Below are 15,197 nucleotides of genomic sequence, written 5' to 3'. Positions count from 1 at the left end.
TTTTTCAGCCCTTTTTAAAGCTGAAAAAGTCCCCCTCGGCTTAAATGTGGCTATTAAAAAAAGGCTGCCAAACAAGACTGGAGGGCGGGGGTGGGAGACAAGTATACTTAACTGAAGAAGCAGATGCAGGAAGAAGCAGAGACGCAGCAAGCCCAGGAGGGACAGTGGGAGGGGAGGGAAGAGCAGTCTCCGCCTCCCCCCCTCACTGCCTTATGGAGGCTAGCACGAGGCTAGCAGGTGCTGCTGTTGCAGGAAGCTCTGAAGCCTCTGTCTCAGAGGGAGATCAGAGAGCAGAAGGAGAAAACGCCCCTAGAGGAAGGAATGGAAAGTGGAGGAAACAGAACACCTGGCTAAGAAGAAGGGAATTGGATAAGAAAAAGGATTGGATATAAAAAGGCAAGAGGGGTCAGAGGGAAAGAGGGAGGAGAAAGGGAAAGAAGGAGGAGGAGGATAGGAAGAAAAGGGAAAAAAAAGATCCTGCCCAAAAGGGAAGGGGAAAAGCCACTATCCAAATACCAGTCTCGGCTTATATGCAAGTCAATAAGGTTTTCCAGCATTTTGTGGTGAAATTAGGTGCCCCAACTTATATGCGGGTCGGCTTATATGTGAGTATATACGGTAATTGTTTTGGGATAGATTTCGAGTTGCAGGCCACTAAGGGTTGTTATGTACACATTACTGTAGATTGTCAGAGCAGTAAGCCACCATTTTGTTAGGCTTCCAGAGACTGCCAAAGTGGTTCCCTGCCCCAACTTTGTTCACTAAAGTATTTAAATAAAAAATGTTTTCAAATCTTTAGGCTTCCCAACCCAATCTCTCTCTCTCTCTCTCTCTCTCTCTCTCTCTCTCTCTCTCTCTCGATCTCATGTCAAATTTATTCTGTGCTTACATTTTGTTTGCATTTAGCCTCTCTGTCAATAAAACCATTTTCTTTCTTTCTTTCTTTCTTTCTTTCTTTCTTTCTTTCTTTCTTTCTTTCTTTCTTTCTTTCTTTCTTTCTTTCTTTCTTTCTTTCTTTCTTTTTGGCACTAGGGATACTGCCATTTGCCTCAACTCCAATACCCCTTTCAAGTCAATACTGGCAGGGAACTAAACTTCATGCAACTTCTTTAAAACTCCCCACACTACACATCATAATTTAATTTTTTATTGAAAAATCTGAGAGTAGTGATAGTTTCATGTCACTTGTCAAAAAACTTAAAATTTAAAATGCAAGGGAAATCAAGCTTCTACACTGATGGGGTGGAGTATGGTGGAAGATGGAAGATGCTGAGTGGGTAGAATGATCTTGATATGGGTGGGGGAATAACCTTTGAGGAGCAGCAAAAGGGCAGAGGAGAAATCCAAGGGAATATGATCGCTTTTAAATTACCTTCAGCTTGTAAGTGAAACAAGGGGGAAATTGGCACAAAAGTACTCTTAGAAAACCCAGGGAAATAGCAACTAGAAAGCAAACTGATAACTGAAAAGAAGGAAATCAATGCAAAATTACAAAGAAAACCCAATGGACATGTATAATGAAAGCAAGGAAGAACAACCATGCATAGTAGGGTAAATGTTTTATTATCTAATTTATACAACATCAAGTTTCAGAAAGTACAAGTCATTTCCCAATTGTAGCACACAGCTACATTAGACTCCTAAATTAGACACTCCTACATTAGACACAACTAAATTAGACTCCATTTGTTGCTACCTACATTATCCTTCTCCTCTGACATTTTAAAATATTGTGTTTCTGTATCTGTTAAGTGCTACCATATCACTGTTAAAACAGAGATGGAGAAACCTAAGGAAGTAGTGCTGAAAGATGATGCAAAGGATAAAGTGAAACACTGGCAAGGAATAAGAGCAACTAACAAGAGGCAGCTTTCCTGTTTTATGTTTTTTCCCATTAGATCAGTTTTCTATCCCCTTATGGTTAAAATTAGGATCAAGTCAATGCTAAATTGCCTCAGTTGGTATTTGTTTTTGCCAACTGTAAACATATTCATTTCACATGATCTTGTTTTATGCCATTTTTGTCATTGTCCTCTTCTCTTCCTTAGCTTAATTTGCTCATTTTGCCAAATTGTCTTTATCATTGCGACCCACATGATTTTGTGGATGATTTCATCACAGCACTCAAAAGGGTTAAATAAGTGAGATCAAGTAAGAACAAAAGCAAAGAAGGGGAAAAGAAGCAAAAGCAGCCTTGGGGAACAAGAAGACCATGAGCAGCATCTAAACACGGTGAATCTTAGGCAAAGCACTTTTTTGATAATTTGCTTGACTGTACCCCTTGTCAAACAAATATTCCAGTAGATTTTCAGTGCTACCCTGTTTAAAATACTATTGTTAGTTATCAGTTCCTTAAACAGATCTTAATCTGTATCCAAATTAGATCCCCTGTTCACATAAACTGAAGTTCACGTGTTAATATTGTGATGACTGCACCAGAGTCCTGCTGGGTTCAGCCAGTGGTGCAACTAGTCAAGCATTCTGTTTATGACAGTGTCTGACCAGATGTCCCTGTAAGACTTTACAAGCAAGGTTCAGAAAAAAAAGTCCCTCTGGTTGTTTTCTGCCTATCATCCGGTGTCCAGAGGTCCTCTGCCTCTGAACGTGTAAATTCTACATAGCCATCATGGCTAATAGCAGGTGCTGGGCTATGAATGTGTCTAGTTCTTTGTTAAAGCTATCTAAGCTAGAGGCCATCACTATGTCTTGCAGCAGTTAATTTCATATGTTAAATATACATTATCTGGAAAAGCAGTACTGAATATGGGTGACCTCCTCAGCTTCACCAATTCGCTCTGACTACATTCTCAGCACCATAAAATACTCCCACATATCCTCTGTTGTTCATATATTATAGGTTAGGCAGTAGTCATGTTGCAGGGATATATGCTTGGTTCTGTTCAACATTTTTTTTAAACAACCATACATGTGGCTGTGTACACTTAGGACTCTTCCATTGAAGTCAGTGGGCTTAGAAGAGTGTAGCTCTGTTTAGGATTGCAGTGGCAGCTATAGAATGCACATATTGTTCTGTTTAGCAGTTCGCAACACAGCTGTATCTTAGTCCAGGGATAAATTGGCATTTTAACTTACGGGATAATTTTCCATGGACTACCTCCCTAGAGAACAACTGCGGGCCAGGATCAAGCAGAGACAAGCCGTAGTCTCTCTGCCAATGATTCAGAAGTCACTAGGCTCAGACTCCTAGTCAGCAATGGCAGGAGGTATCAGTTCACATATTGCCCTTTCATGTACTGCTTCCAGCTGGGGGGAAGAAGCAGTGGGTGAGCCCAGCGTTGGCCCCATCTGAACTATGTAGTCCTGATGAGCTTGTTTGTAGCATAGCAGAAGCCACTCAGCTTGGCTTGCTCAGGGGCCGTTTTCACTCCCCTGTCTGTTCCTGGCTAAACCCTCTTCTGCTTGACATGTGAATTATTCTACTTATCCAGAAACGCTTTTTAAAAATTGCAAAACGTTGTGCAGGTTTGGGTGAGTTGTGTCCTAAGTGTGGCCCTTGGCTTGGCCTCAGCAGACAGCAACCACAGCCCCAGCAGACAGCAACCACAGCAGACAGCAAACCAGCGAACAGAGAGTATCTAAGGACATCGCCTCAGCATTCCTTCACCTCGTTTGTTTGAATAATTCCTATCTTGACCCTCAGCCTGAAAGTTCTGAGGACAGTTCACAGTGTAATAAAATATGGACACACGTTTATTAAAACTCTACTCAGATGCACATCAAATAAAATATTATACACGAATGGGAGAGCTAGAAATAATAAATTAAAATATGGGGAAACAATTCCCATAGTCCATATCAAAACTACAGATGCCAGCAAGTGGGACCTGAGGAACTCTCAAAATTACAGTTCATCTCCAGACTACACAGATCAATCTCCTTGGAGAAAATGAATGCTTTGGAGAGTGGGTCTTATGGCATTATAGCCCACTAAAGGCCCTGTCCTCCTCAGGCTCCATCCCCAAATCTCCAGAAGTTTCCTGTCCTGGAACTGGCAACCCTATACCTCCATCCCCTTTGGTGGCTGAGGGGACCTGGCAACCATAGTAAGAACACATACACTACATAGCTAAACTATACACTACATAGTTAAACAAGAAGAACTGGTAGGATACCACAGGGTAATTGAATAGGTTTGATTTGTAAAAACTAAGAGTGAGAAATATTAAGTAGGTCTACTCCTAATCCTCCTCAGTTCTATTCAGTAGAACTGACTCCCAGAAAATTGTTTTTAGGATGGCACTGTTAGCTGCCAAAACAGCAACAAATAAACTAAAAGAATTGATCATATTTCAGCATGTATGTAAAGATCAGATTTTCTTCTCATCCTGCTCAGTTCAGCTTCCCCCTCACTATCACCTTCCCCCGGGCCACCTGCTTCTTCTGTTCCATGCCTCTGCTTCCTTTTTCTTTTATATACCTCAACCTCCCCCCCCCCTCCGTCCCGCTTTTAAAAAAGACTCTTTTCAGTTGTCAAAATAAAGGGTGACTTTGACCCAGGACTTTTGCTGGTAGCTAGTCACTTGGAGAGTGCGCCCTCCCCCTCATATAGCATGTCAGTCTGTGGTGGAAGACAGAAACTGTTTTTCTCATCCCCAGTCGTCTTCTCAGTGCCTTGTCCTGATTCTGCAGCAGAATTTTATCTCTTTGAGAATGCATAGACAGACAAAGGCATTAGACGTGACATTTTCTAAGATGGAAATGTAAATAAATCAGCATATTGTTTTTGCTGGTTGCGGCTTCAGGTATCTTGTTCTCAAATGGTCATTTGTGGAAGCAGCAGAGGAAATTGAGGCTAGCTGTCATGTGGAAACTGGCCTGGGATCACTTTTCATTGTTTCATCTAGAAATACTTTCCTGCTGTTCCCTCTGATCATTTACCATCCAGCCGAGTTACTTTACACATTATCTGATCTAAGCTGAGCCAGTACTTCTTGTGACCTCCAAATACCATCAGAGGTACTTGTAATGAGCTATTCACAGAACGAGCTTTCTTGGGAGAAAAGTGAGGATATTTATGCCAGTTAGCTAACTAACGTCAGAAATATTCAATGGACGCTCACAGCAGCTCGGAGAACAACTTGGGCTAGTTTCTAGGGTTGGGAGAGGGAGGATGGAAGAGTTTTCCCTCACAAACCTTTGTCCAAGCTATATTACATACCTATAACACTGTCCAGGCAGACTTTATTGGGGGGAAGGGAGAGGAGAGAGAGAGGTGTGCCAGCCATTTTCCTTCTGCAGAGCATTCTGCTGTTTTCTTCCATGGGAACCCATATTCATGTATATTCTTGTAATCATGCATCTGGAATATATTGATAACAATAACCTGCTAGCCACATACTACACGGAAGAGAAGGAGTCGCTCCTATAGTTGTGGTTCCTAATCCACAGAGGACTTGCATTATATGAACAAGGATGGCAGGAGGTTCTGACTACTAAAGTTAGGTCAGTTACCAAGGGGCACCTGTGAAATTAACAGTGTGAAACGATGAGTTTGCTCATGAAGTGCCTATAGTCTAGTCATCAGAGAAGAATGCACTCCAGTCTGCTATCTTCTTCGTGTTGTGATTGCAAGGGTCCTTTCTCTTGGCACTTCTAAGGCATCCCCCCCCCCCCCCAAGTACATTCATAGCCCACAGGATCCTATCTAGAAGCTGCCCTCAGGCAGTACCCTGAAAAGAATGGCAACAGCGGGGTCAGGAAGGGTGAAACATCTAGAGGAAAACAAAATATCTACTGTGGTTCTCTGGTTAGGGGCCAGATGCCAAGCAGAATGCTCAGGACAGGGATACCAGCCAGTGGCCTGAGGCAAGGCATGTGAGGGGCGGCTGGAGGATTTATAGTGAACAAGAAGGCCAAGCTGAAAACCAGTTCTGAAGAAACTGAGTTATACACACCAACAATAAAACAAAATTTATTTTCCAGAGAAGATATATGCTTGGAAAGCCCTGGAATAATGGCTGTTTAAGGATTACTCTGCTTTAATCTGCAGAACTGACAATGGAGGATATGCAGGGCACTAAATATAACACTATATTCTTCCTAATGATCCAAAAATGTCTGTCCACACAGGCAATATTCTACTATATTTATTTATTTGGATTTTTATACCACCCATTCTTTACAGCTCTGGGCGGTAAAGAAAAATATGACTGCTCTTCAGCAAATGTTCCATTTCTCCCTGCAATTTCCTTTTTGTTCCTTTGTTTTACAGCCTAATGAATTACTTCCTGCCCTCTCCACAGCCTGCTGGCATTCATATATCAATTGTGAATCCTCAGTTAATCACTTTATTTTTTTATTTTGTAGACAAAGCCGCTGCTAATACTTTTAAATTATCATGTGCTTGTAAGGGCACTATAGGAGTCAGCGTGGTGTAGTGGTTAAGAGCAGCAGCTTCTAATCTGGTTTAATCTCCCACGCCTCCACATGCAGGCAGCTGGGTGACCCTGGACTAACAGTCCTGAGAGAGCTGTTCTCACAGAGCAGTTTCTCTCAGAGCTCTCTCAGTCCCGCCTACCTCACAGGTGTCTGATGCAAGGAGAGGAAAGGAAGGCAATTGTGAGCCGCTTTGAGACTCCTTCAGGCAGTGAAAAGCGGGGTATAAAAACCAGCACTTCTAATAATAATGATAATAAAAAGTAAGACTGGCTTTGCCTGGAAATTAAGTAGGAGCATGTAAAAGTAAGGAATACATAAGAATACAAGGGACATGTGGAAAGAGACTTATTTGGTGGTTTAACAGCTTGGCTACTGGGGTGTTTTTCTTTCCTTTGTTAATCACTCAGCTGTGCCTTTCTGCTACTTTCATCTCTTATGAAAAATCAGCACTAATCCTGCCAGCAGAGTTCTTTGATTGGAAACACTTGTAAAGGCATTTTAGGCTAGTAAAGTGGCTTAATTGGCCTGATCATTCCCTCAAAGGAACTTTTTGCTATTAAATACTTTTTAAAAACCCACTGATCAGCTTCATTTGAAGCAATCAAAGACTTTTTAAAAGATGAGAATTCTTTTAGTGTTGATCTGGTTTTCCTTCATCACCACTGGAGGACTTATATTCTAATAGCAAAATTGAGATACTTTTAGGTACTTAAATCCAGTGACTGGATCTGTGAATGGGCAAAACAGATCTTTCTACAACCCCCCCAAAAATGCCAGATTTGTAGAAAAATGTGGGGGGGGGGAAACATTAGATGGTTTAAACAAATGTGAAAATGATAAAAGTATTGCCTGTAGCTTTAAGCAATAGACTCCCTAAGTGACTGTCGCTAGGTAACCACCATATTCTAGGGGCCATTCTGCACAGCATTAATGTTGCTGAAGTGTTACCATTGTGTAACGCTATTTATTTTTCGTTATTCACGACGTCGTACACAATCTGCAACACTCCTGCAACATTCCCACAAAAATCGCTTTGTTGTAGCAATTTTCGGTGAATCCACAAAAGTGGATTGCCCCTAAAAAAGACCGCTAGACTCTTGAGAACAACCTGCAACACATCCGGAAAAGACATGTGTGTTCTCAGTATAGTGGTAGAAAGTATGTCCCTCCCTAATCTCTCGCACCTGAGCTTCTGGTGTTGCAATTGCCATTCCCCCCCCCCCTTAAACCGGCAAAAGCAACGAATAAGCGATATTTCTTTGGCTGAAATCCCTCCACAAGCAATTGTAAGGTTTCCAAGCACAATACAGCCCCCCGTTCAACACTGCCCGTAATTTCAGCCAGAAATTGCACTGGGGGGAGGGATTTTTTTTTTTACTTTCAGAGCATGTAAACGAATAAGCGCCAGCTCCTAAGCCAGCGAAAAAGGTCTTTCTGACACATCGAATGAACGAATATGCGTTGCTACTGGTGTTTTCATGTTTTTAAAAAACAGTTTTTAAAGGGAAGCATGGACACAACAGGTCATTGGCTGCTCTGTTTGATTGACGGCCAGGGGTGGGAGGAAGCACAGAAAAATATCGCCTCCTTTGTTGCGATTTCGGCAAGACCGGAAACTTGTGCGTTATGAGAACAGCGCTAGTGGAAGAGCCTTTTTTCGATAGAACCAGCTGTGTGCATTACCGAGATGCAAAAGTGGCAAACTTTTGCTTGCAGTGCTTTTCAATAGCGTTCAGATTTAGCAACATTGCCTGTTGTGTGGAATGGCCCTAGGTTTGACTCTATCTGTAAGGCAAGAGGAGGGGACAAAGTGTTTCCAAGGCCTATTTTGATCTTTGAGGGTGTAGTCATTGGAGCCAAGCATGGCTGTGATCTTTTCGCACCAAGAATCCGGTCTCGCACAGCATCCGGTCATGGGGCTAATTTACACTTTCGGACAACATTGGTACTGGTCCGGGGTGGTCCCAGGCTGGCGTTATGCAGGTCCTCGTATGCCCCGTGGATCTGTGTTCCCTTTCCGCAGGACAAATGAGAGCCTGTATCATGCCAGGCCTGGGACCACCCCAGACTGGCACTGACGTTGTCTGAAAGCGGAAATTAGCCCCATGACTGGATGAGCTTTGCTGTGCTGGACTCTCTGTGTGGAAACAGTCTTGGATTGCCTGCTCCAGCTGTGAAATTTGTGGAGTTGGAGGAGGTCATGGTTTGGGGAGTAGAGAGGCCTCGACCAAATATAAAGCCACAGAGTTCAATCTCCAAAGTAGCCATTTTCTCCAGGGAGACAGATCTCTGTTGTGTGGAGGTCAGTTGTAATTCCGGAGTCTTCCTGGTCCTACTTGGAGTTTGGCAACCTCACAATACCCACCAGTTGATACTACCTAACTTGGATGATTCCAGTAGGCCTGGCTGCTCTCTGGTGGACCTCATATTGTCAGACACCATGAGAGAGGAAATGTGTTTTGTCTCATCATAGACCTAAGCGGGAACCATTTAGAATGGAGTGTGATCTTCTCTGTTGTTGTTATTGTTGTTAGGTGCGAAGTCGTGTCCGACCCATCGCGACCTCATGGACAATGATCCTCCAGGCCTTCCTGTCCTCTACCTTCCTGTCCTCTACCATTCCCCGGAGTCCATTTAAGTTCACACCCACTGCTTCAGTGATTCCATCCAGCCACCTCATTCTCTGTCGTCCCCTTCTTCTTTTGCCCTCAAAGTAGATCTTCTCTACTTTGGGCTGTTCTATGTTATCAAAGCCTCCTCCTGGGTTTTGTCATTGTCATGCTACAGTATGGTGTTGGGCCAGTGAAATACATTGCTGGGACTGGCTTTTGTATAAAGTAATACTTAAAGTCCTGACTTGTCTGAGCTCAACATATCTTCAGGAGTGATCCCCCACATAACAATCAGCCAGGAGAGCCCTCTGAGACCTGTGAGTATTCAGAGTGCAGCTTTCTCAAGTGATGGTACTATAGCCATGACATAACTCCCATAACTCCCACATGTGTGACAGCTTGGTATAATTCCAGCATCTTTCCAAAACATTTTAGTCGACTTGGTCTTTTACAATGTTGTGGGTTCCCCCTCCCCCCCATTAGCCTTCTTTGGGGCTGTTTTAGCTGTCATCACTGGAATCCAGTGATTCGAAGAGCTACCCTATGTCGCTTCTGGGTTTTCTCCAGAAGTGACGTAGTGGCACATACAATGCCATGCCCCACCTTCCAGTCTCCTAACTCCTGAAGAGCACACCAGTTGCCAGGATCAGCCCTAGCTGCATGTATGCAGATTAGCCTGATTGGCTAACATGACAAAATTATCTGAGGATTCCTATGGAGTCTTTGAGGCATTATCAGAAAGAAATATAAGCTTCAAGTTTCAGTTTAAAATAGGAGGGGGGCAATTTTTGCCAGTTTCCCCTTCCTGCTGCAGGCTGTCACTTTGTCCACTGACCCACGGAAGCATGATCTCAGCGGGCACAAAGGCTGTGATGGGAGGGGAAAGGGAGGCAAAATCAAACATGATTCTGCTCACAGTGTTTAGGATACATTCCAATACATTCTAGCAAGGTATCCTCTGTATTGGATGACGTATGCTTGTAGTAGTCCATGCAGATTTTCTGATAGCCATCATAAATATTTTAAAATTGTAAATCCCATGTATCTGGTATGTTTGCCATCCTTCCCAATTTTTAAATCATCTATGAAGCTGCTGAATTTTGTTCTGGATTTCTACAGCCTATTTATTAATGAATGTAGTGCAATAGGTCTGTTTCCACGTACTTGTTACAGGAGAAACACAGTAATGTCGTTTATGTGGTTCTTATGTTTACTGTTCAAACTCATGCATTCAACCTCAAATGTTTTCCTTCGGAATTCACCAGAATGTTCCTAAAATTCCACAGGGTTCGGTATTCAGAGTTTATCCTTGTTATATGCTAATCCTCCCTCCCCCTTCTATTCCTGTTTTATCATATCCATTTTTCCCAACCTCTGTTGTTGATAATTTCTTTAGAGAGGTTTTTACACACTGAAATACAAAAGCCACAGCCAATCAGTTGTTCTTCTGTTTCTCCTCTTGATCCTCTTAAGTTCTGATCATATTTACGATTCTGAACACAGACAAGTTTCTTATATGATCCTCTAGACAACCTGTATAATGTGTTCTGTACCCTGTATTCCCCCAGAGGCTGCCAGAGCTGAGAGCAGAGAAGCAGCAAAAGAAATGCATACCCTGAAGTCTGTGCTCAGTCTTCCGTGAGGAGGCAGCCAACCGCTCTGGGCACAGCAAATCTGCCAGCTGGCTGCGGAGGAGCAATGGCATCAGCTACAGCCTGTCCCCATATCTGATCTGACAGGATTAGGAATGAGGGGAGAGAGGGACAAATTGCTGCAGTGAGCCAGTGACGGCTGAGGACAGGAGCGTGAAGAAACAAACTCTCGCTCCCCTTTTAAATTCACTTCTCAACAGCTCACCTTACCTGCGGTGATGTGTACAGGGACACAGTAGCATTGACTTGTCAGGAAGCATTGTGGAGAACTATCACTGGAATTAGTAGCAAGATTAAGGAGATTTAGGGTAGATCCATGTCCTAGTCAGAAACGGAATCTCAGGCTCCATTTTTGTATGGCATGCAGAGAGAAAGAAGGGCAGCCATACAACCGCAACACTTGGCCCGCACAAGACAGGAGGAAAGGCTCTTTTAGAGATGACAACTCTGGCTTAGGAAATGCCTGGAGATCTGGAGGCAGTGCCCGGGAAAATGCAGCATTTTGAGAGGGGGAGTGCAGCAGGGATGCAATACCACTGAGTCTACCCTCTGAGGCTGCCATGTCCTCCAGAGGAATTGATCTCTGTCGCGTGGAGATAAATTGTAATGCTGTGAGAATTCCAGTCAGCAAACTACTCGATGCTGCTTGTTCTGCTAATGCTCATCTGCTTATGCTTATCTGATCACTCTGGGCGGCAGAGCCAGAATTGATGAATGTGCTTCTTATAGCATTTGGTGAGAAAGACTCCGTTTAGAATTTTTATTTATTTTTATTCATTTTCTTTCAAATCTTGCAGCTACTCACTAATGACATTGCTAGAAAGAACAATATACACCAATTATTTTAAAATGGATCGTTGTAGGGATGCCAGCCGCCAGGTGGGACCTGGGGATCCCTTGGAATTACAGCTCATCTCCGGACTACAGAAAACTCTTCCCCTGGAGAATATGGATGCTTTGGAGGGTAGACTCTAAGGCTGAGATCTCTGTCCTCCCCCAGCTCCATCCACAAATCTCCAGGAGTTGATCTGGCAACCCTACTCCCCATCACTTGACTGTGCTCAGGGGGGACCTGACAATCCCAAATTATTGCTACTTCCTCCTGTACAGGCATATCCCTGGCCATGTGACCAAGCCAAAATACTGTGCAAATAACACAAGAGGACAGAGAGTTAGGTAATGGTCCAGGCCTTTTCTCCAAAGTAGCCCTCACTTTGTTTGTTTTAATGAGGAAACCCTTCAGAGGAATGAGATTTGGACCAGAAATGGCAGCTGCTAACCTAGGGCTCCCAAACCCACAGTGGGCTTGGGCAATCCCCAGTGACCGCTACCCACAGATCCTAGTGCCACTGCCACACCGAGAGAAGGAGGAGGGATTGAAGAATGGGGAAGAAAGCATCCTTGGGTACTTATGGGAATTTGATACAGGAAGTAAAAAGGGTAGTTTCATAAATTGATGCCTATTCTGTAGTTTTACCAGTGGTCCGCAACCTTTTTTGTGTTGCGGACCACTGCCAAGGGGTGGGGGGAGAGGGCAACCTGGGCCCCTGCGCATGCGTGGCAGCCCCGTGCAAATGCGCATGTGAGGACCTGCTGCGCATCCGTGTTTGTGCCCGGCAGGGCCGCAAACGTGCACACACAGCAGTTTTGCACATGCACAATGTGCCTGCCTGCTGCGCATGCGTGTTTGCGCGCCCAGCGGGGTCGCAAACACGCATGCACGGCAGTTCTGCGCATGTGCATCTGCACTGCCGGCGTACTGGCAGCTACGCTTCCCTTCCCCCCCTCCCCCCGCAGCAAGAAGCTTGCCGGGCCGCAAGCTTATCAGCCGTTTCGGCGGCTCATTTGCTCACGGCCTGGCGAGCTTTTTGCTGTGGGGGGGGGGCGGCGGGGAGAGCGAGCCTTTGGCCCAGGGGTTGGGGACGACTGGTTTTCCAGCGGAGTTTCCGGTGATTCATAGGGCTACCCATGCCACTTCCTGTATCAACTTCCAATGAGAACATGATGAGGCTTTAGATTTTTTCAAGACAAAAATTCTCCTGCAATACTGTGCTCCCTGTGCACCACCTACCCGCAGTTGCCAGGCATTGCTTAGCAACCTTGCGCTAACCCCTAGATGTAGGTGGACTTTGATTTGTCTGAGTATTAAAGTTGTGGCTATGGAATGCACAGGTAGTATAGCAGCTAGAATGCAGTGTGGTGGGGAGAGTGTTCAGTATATGCTCGTGGAAGCCTTTGCTTGTTATTAATCTCACCAAGTGACCTCACTTGTGCCTCACCTACCTCAGAGAGTTATTGTGAGGGAAAATGGAGGACTGTTTTAAACTCCTTGGAGAAAAGTATTACCTGTTACATTAAAAAATGAATCAATTGGTGCTCCTTTGTACTGCCATGCTACATTTATAAGTGCCTACAGGAAACTCTTGATAATGCTGTGTACACATATTGACCCTCTCCCCATGAGGGCAGGGAGTTCGTCAGCCTCAGCAGCATAATGAAGCCCTCAAAAGTCAACTGTTAACTTTCATTCTTGGCACACCCAAGACATTTTGTGACATGTATCCTCTTCAAATACAGCTATGATTTCACCAGACCACACGTTAATAACAGCCCAAGGTAGTCGTGGCACTTAAGCCACACTCATTTTGTGGTGAACAGTGGCCTGTGACTTTTCAAATGCCTTTGACATGTTGAAGGAATACCCTTGGAAAAAGCAGCCACAGGACTCCCTTCATTTGGAGTTCTCCCGTCCTTTTAGTGCTTCTAGTTGCTTGAATGTGTTTTCCTTGTCTTGGCAGGTCCATGGGAAGTGTGTGTGCAGACACAACACTGCAGGAAACCATTGTGAGAGGTGTGCGCCATTGTACAATGACCAGCCATGGGAGTCGGGAGATGGAAAAACGGGGGCATCGAATGAATGCAGAAGTATGTGGGTCTGGTGAAGGGGGGGTAGAGATGGTGGGTTGTAGAATAATCCATCATTCCTCATGTTGGCACAGTCTGCTTGCAGCCAATTCAATTTGTGATAGATTTACGATGCTGTAGCAGCAGATGGGGAGTGGATTAAGTCACTGTCTGTCTGTCTGTCTGCATAATATTTCAAATTCAACTGTCCTACTTGACTCGTTGCAAGGATTCACAAAGAGCAAAACAGGCCTTCAAAGAGATTTCCCCCTTTATTCCTGCCATTGTCCCCAAAAGCTTTAATATGCTGTAAAAGTGTGGGTGGGATGGGGGGCAATTCACGCAATGGGATTTTAAAAGTCTTCCAAGTCTTCAGCAGATGCTTGGGCTGCCAACTCTGGGCTCAGAAATAGCTATGGAGATTTGAGGGAGCAGCTGGGAAAGTGTGGTCTAGGGAGGAAAGGGACCTTGGTCGAGTATTATGCCGTGAAGTCTATCTTCCAAATGAGTCACTTGCTCTAGGAAAAGGGAAATAAATATTTTAAACGAATAAGTATATAGTCTGGAGATCAGTTGTAATCCTGGGAGCTCTCCAGCTTCCACCTGTTTGGTGTAGTGGTTAGGAGTGTGGACTTCTAATCTGGAAAGCCGCTCCCCCACATGCAGCCAGCTGGGTGACCTTGGGCCACCACAGCACTAATAAAGCTGTTCTGACTGAGCAGTGATATCAGGGCTCTCTCAGCCTCATCTACTTCACAGGGTGCCTGTTGTGGGGAGAGGAAAGGGAAGGCAAATGTAAGCTGCTTTGAGACTCCTTCGGGTAGAGAGAACCAACTTTCTTCTTCTGGAGGTTACAGAGAAAGCAACCTGTCAGTAGTTGCAACAAGGAAATAGGTAGAGAAACTGACAGACTGGCTTGGAAGAAGTGTGAAGAAGAAGCATCTTTAGCTCAATGATGCCAAAACGTTGGCCACCTAAAAGGCATGTTTTCAGAGCTTCCCTCAGTGGCTTAACTATAATTATGACATTTTGATATTCTAGTTAAGCCACTGAGGAAAGCGCTACATTTTGGCATTGTGAACTAACTTGAATTAAAAACGTTTCTTCTTCTCACTTCTTTGTAGCCAGTCTGTCCATTTCCCCTCCTGGAGGTTGGCAAACCTAGCAGACACCAGTCTTGATCATGTTTTCCTCTAATGTTTTGTATGTTTTGAAACCTCTTGGTAAGATTCATATGATTTCCTCTGTATTGGGGGAAAATATTAATTCAGACCATGTATGCTTGTGGATGTTAAACAGATATAATATTTGGTAAGAAGAAACTGGAGTAAAGCAAAAAGTTCAGCCTCAGGAACAGTGTCCTAATGACTTCTCTGTAGAGCTCTGTGATGTGCATAGTCCAAATTCTAACCCCGGGGATCCTTTTGTTTTAGAACTATGGAGCAATTAGTGACCTGGATGGAGATGTGCCTGTTGCTGCCCACTTTTATTTACAAAAGCATGGAGTCGCTATTCCAAAGAGGTTCCAGTTTAAACTAGTTGGTTAAAAAAAAGAAAAGAAAAAAGGATTGAACAACCCAGGACCCTTCAGGCCAAATGCAGCCCCAAAGGCATTTTTAACATCCTTGTT

The 15,197-nt window shown here is 44.1% G+C and overlaps 1 protein-coding gene across 3 annotated transcripts in view; it reads left to right on the top strand.

The window, feature by feature from the left end:
- The window catches only part of LOC143831851 (netrin-4-like), a 69,742-nt gene that overhangs the window by 32,867 nt on the left and 21,678 nt on the right, over positions 1 to 15,197 (top strand). For all 3 annotated transcript variants that reach the window (XR_013228988.1, XM_077325356.1, XM_077325355.1), the window contains exon 4: positions 13,462 to 13,588. Coding sequence is in view for 2 of the 3 variants with exons in the window: in XM_077325356.1 (XP_077181471.1) it covers positions 13,462 to 13,588 (127 nt within the window). In the remaining variant the exon portion in view is untranslated. The remainder of the gene's footprint in view (positions 1 to 13,461; positions 13,589 to 15,197) is intronic.

This window comes from Paroedura picta, chromosome 3 (genome assembly GCF_049243985.1).
Source record: "Paroedura picta isolate Pp20150507F chromosome 3, Ppicta_v3.0, whole genome shotgun sequence".
NCBI lineage: Eukaryota > Metazoa > Chordata > Lepidosauria > Squamata > Gekkonidae > Paroedura > Paroedura picta.
The sequence above is the reverse complement of the archived record's forward strand: the minus strand, read 5'-3'. Positions and strand labels throughout refer to the sequence as shown.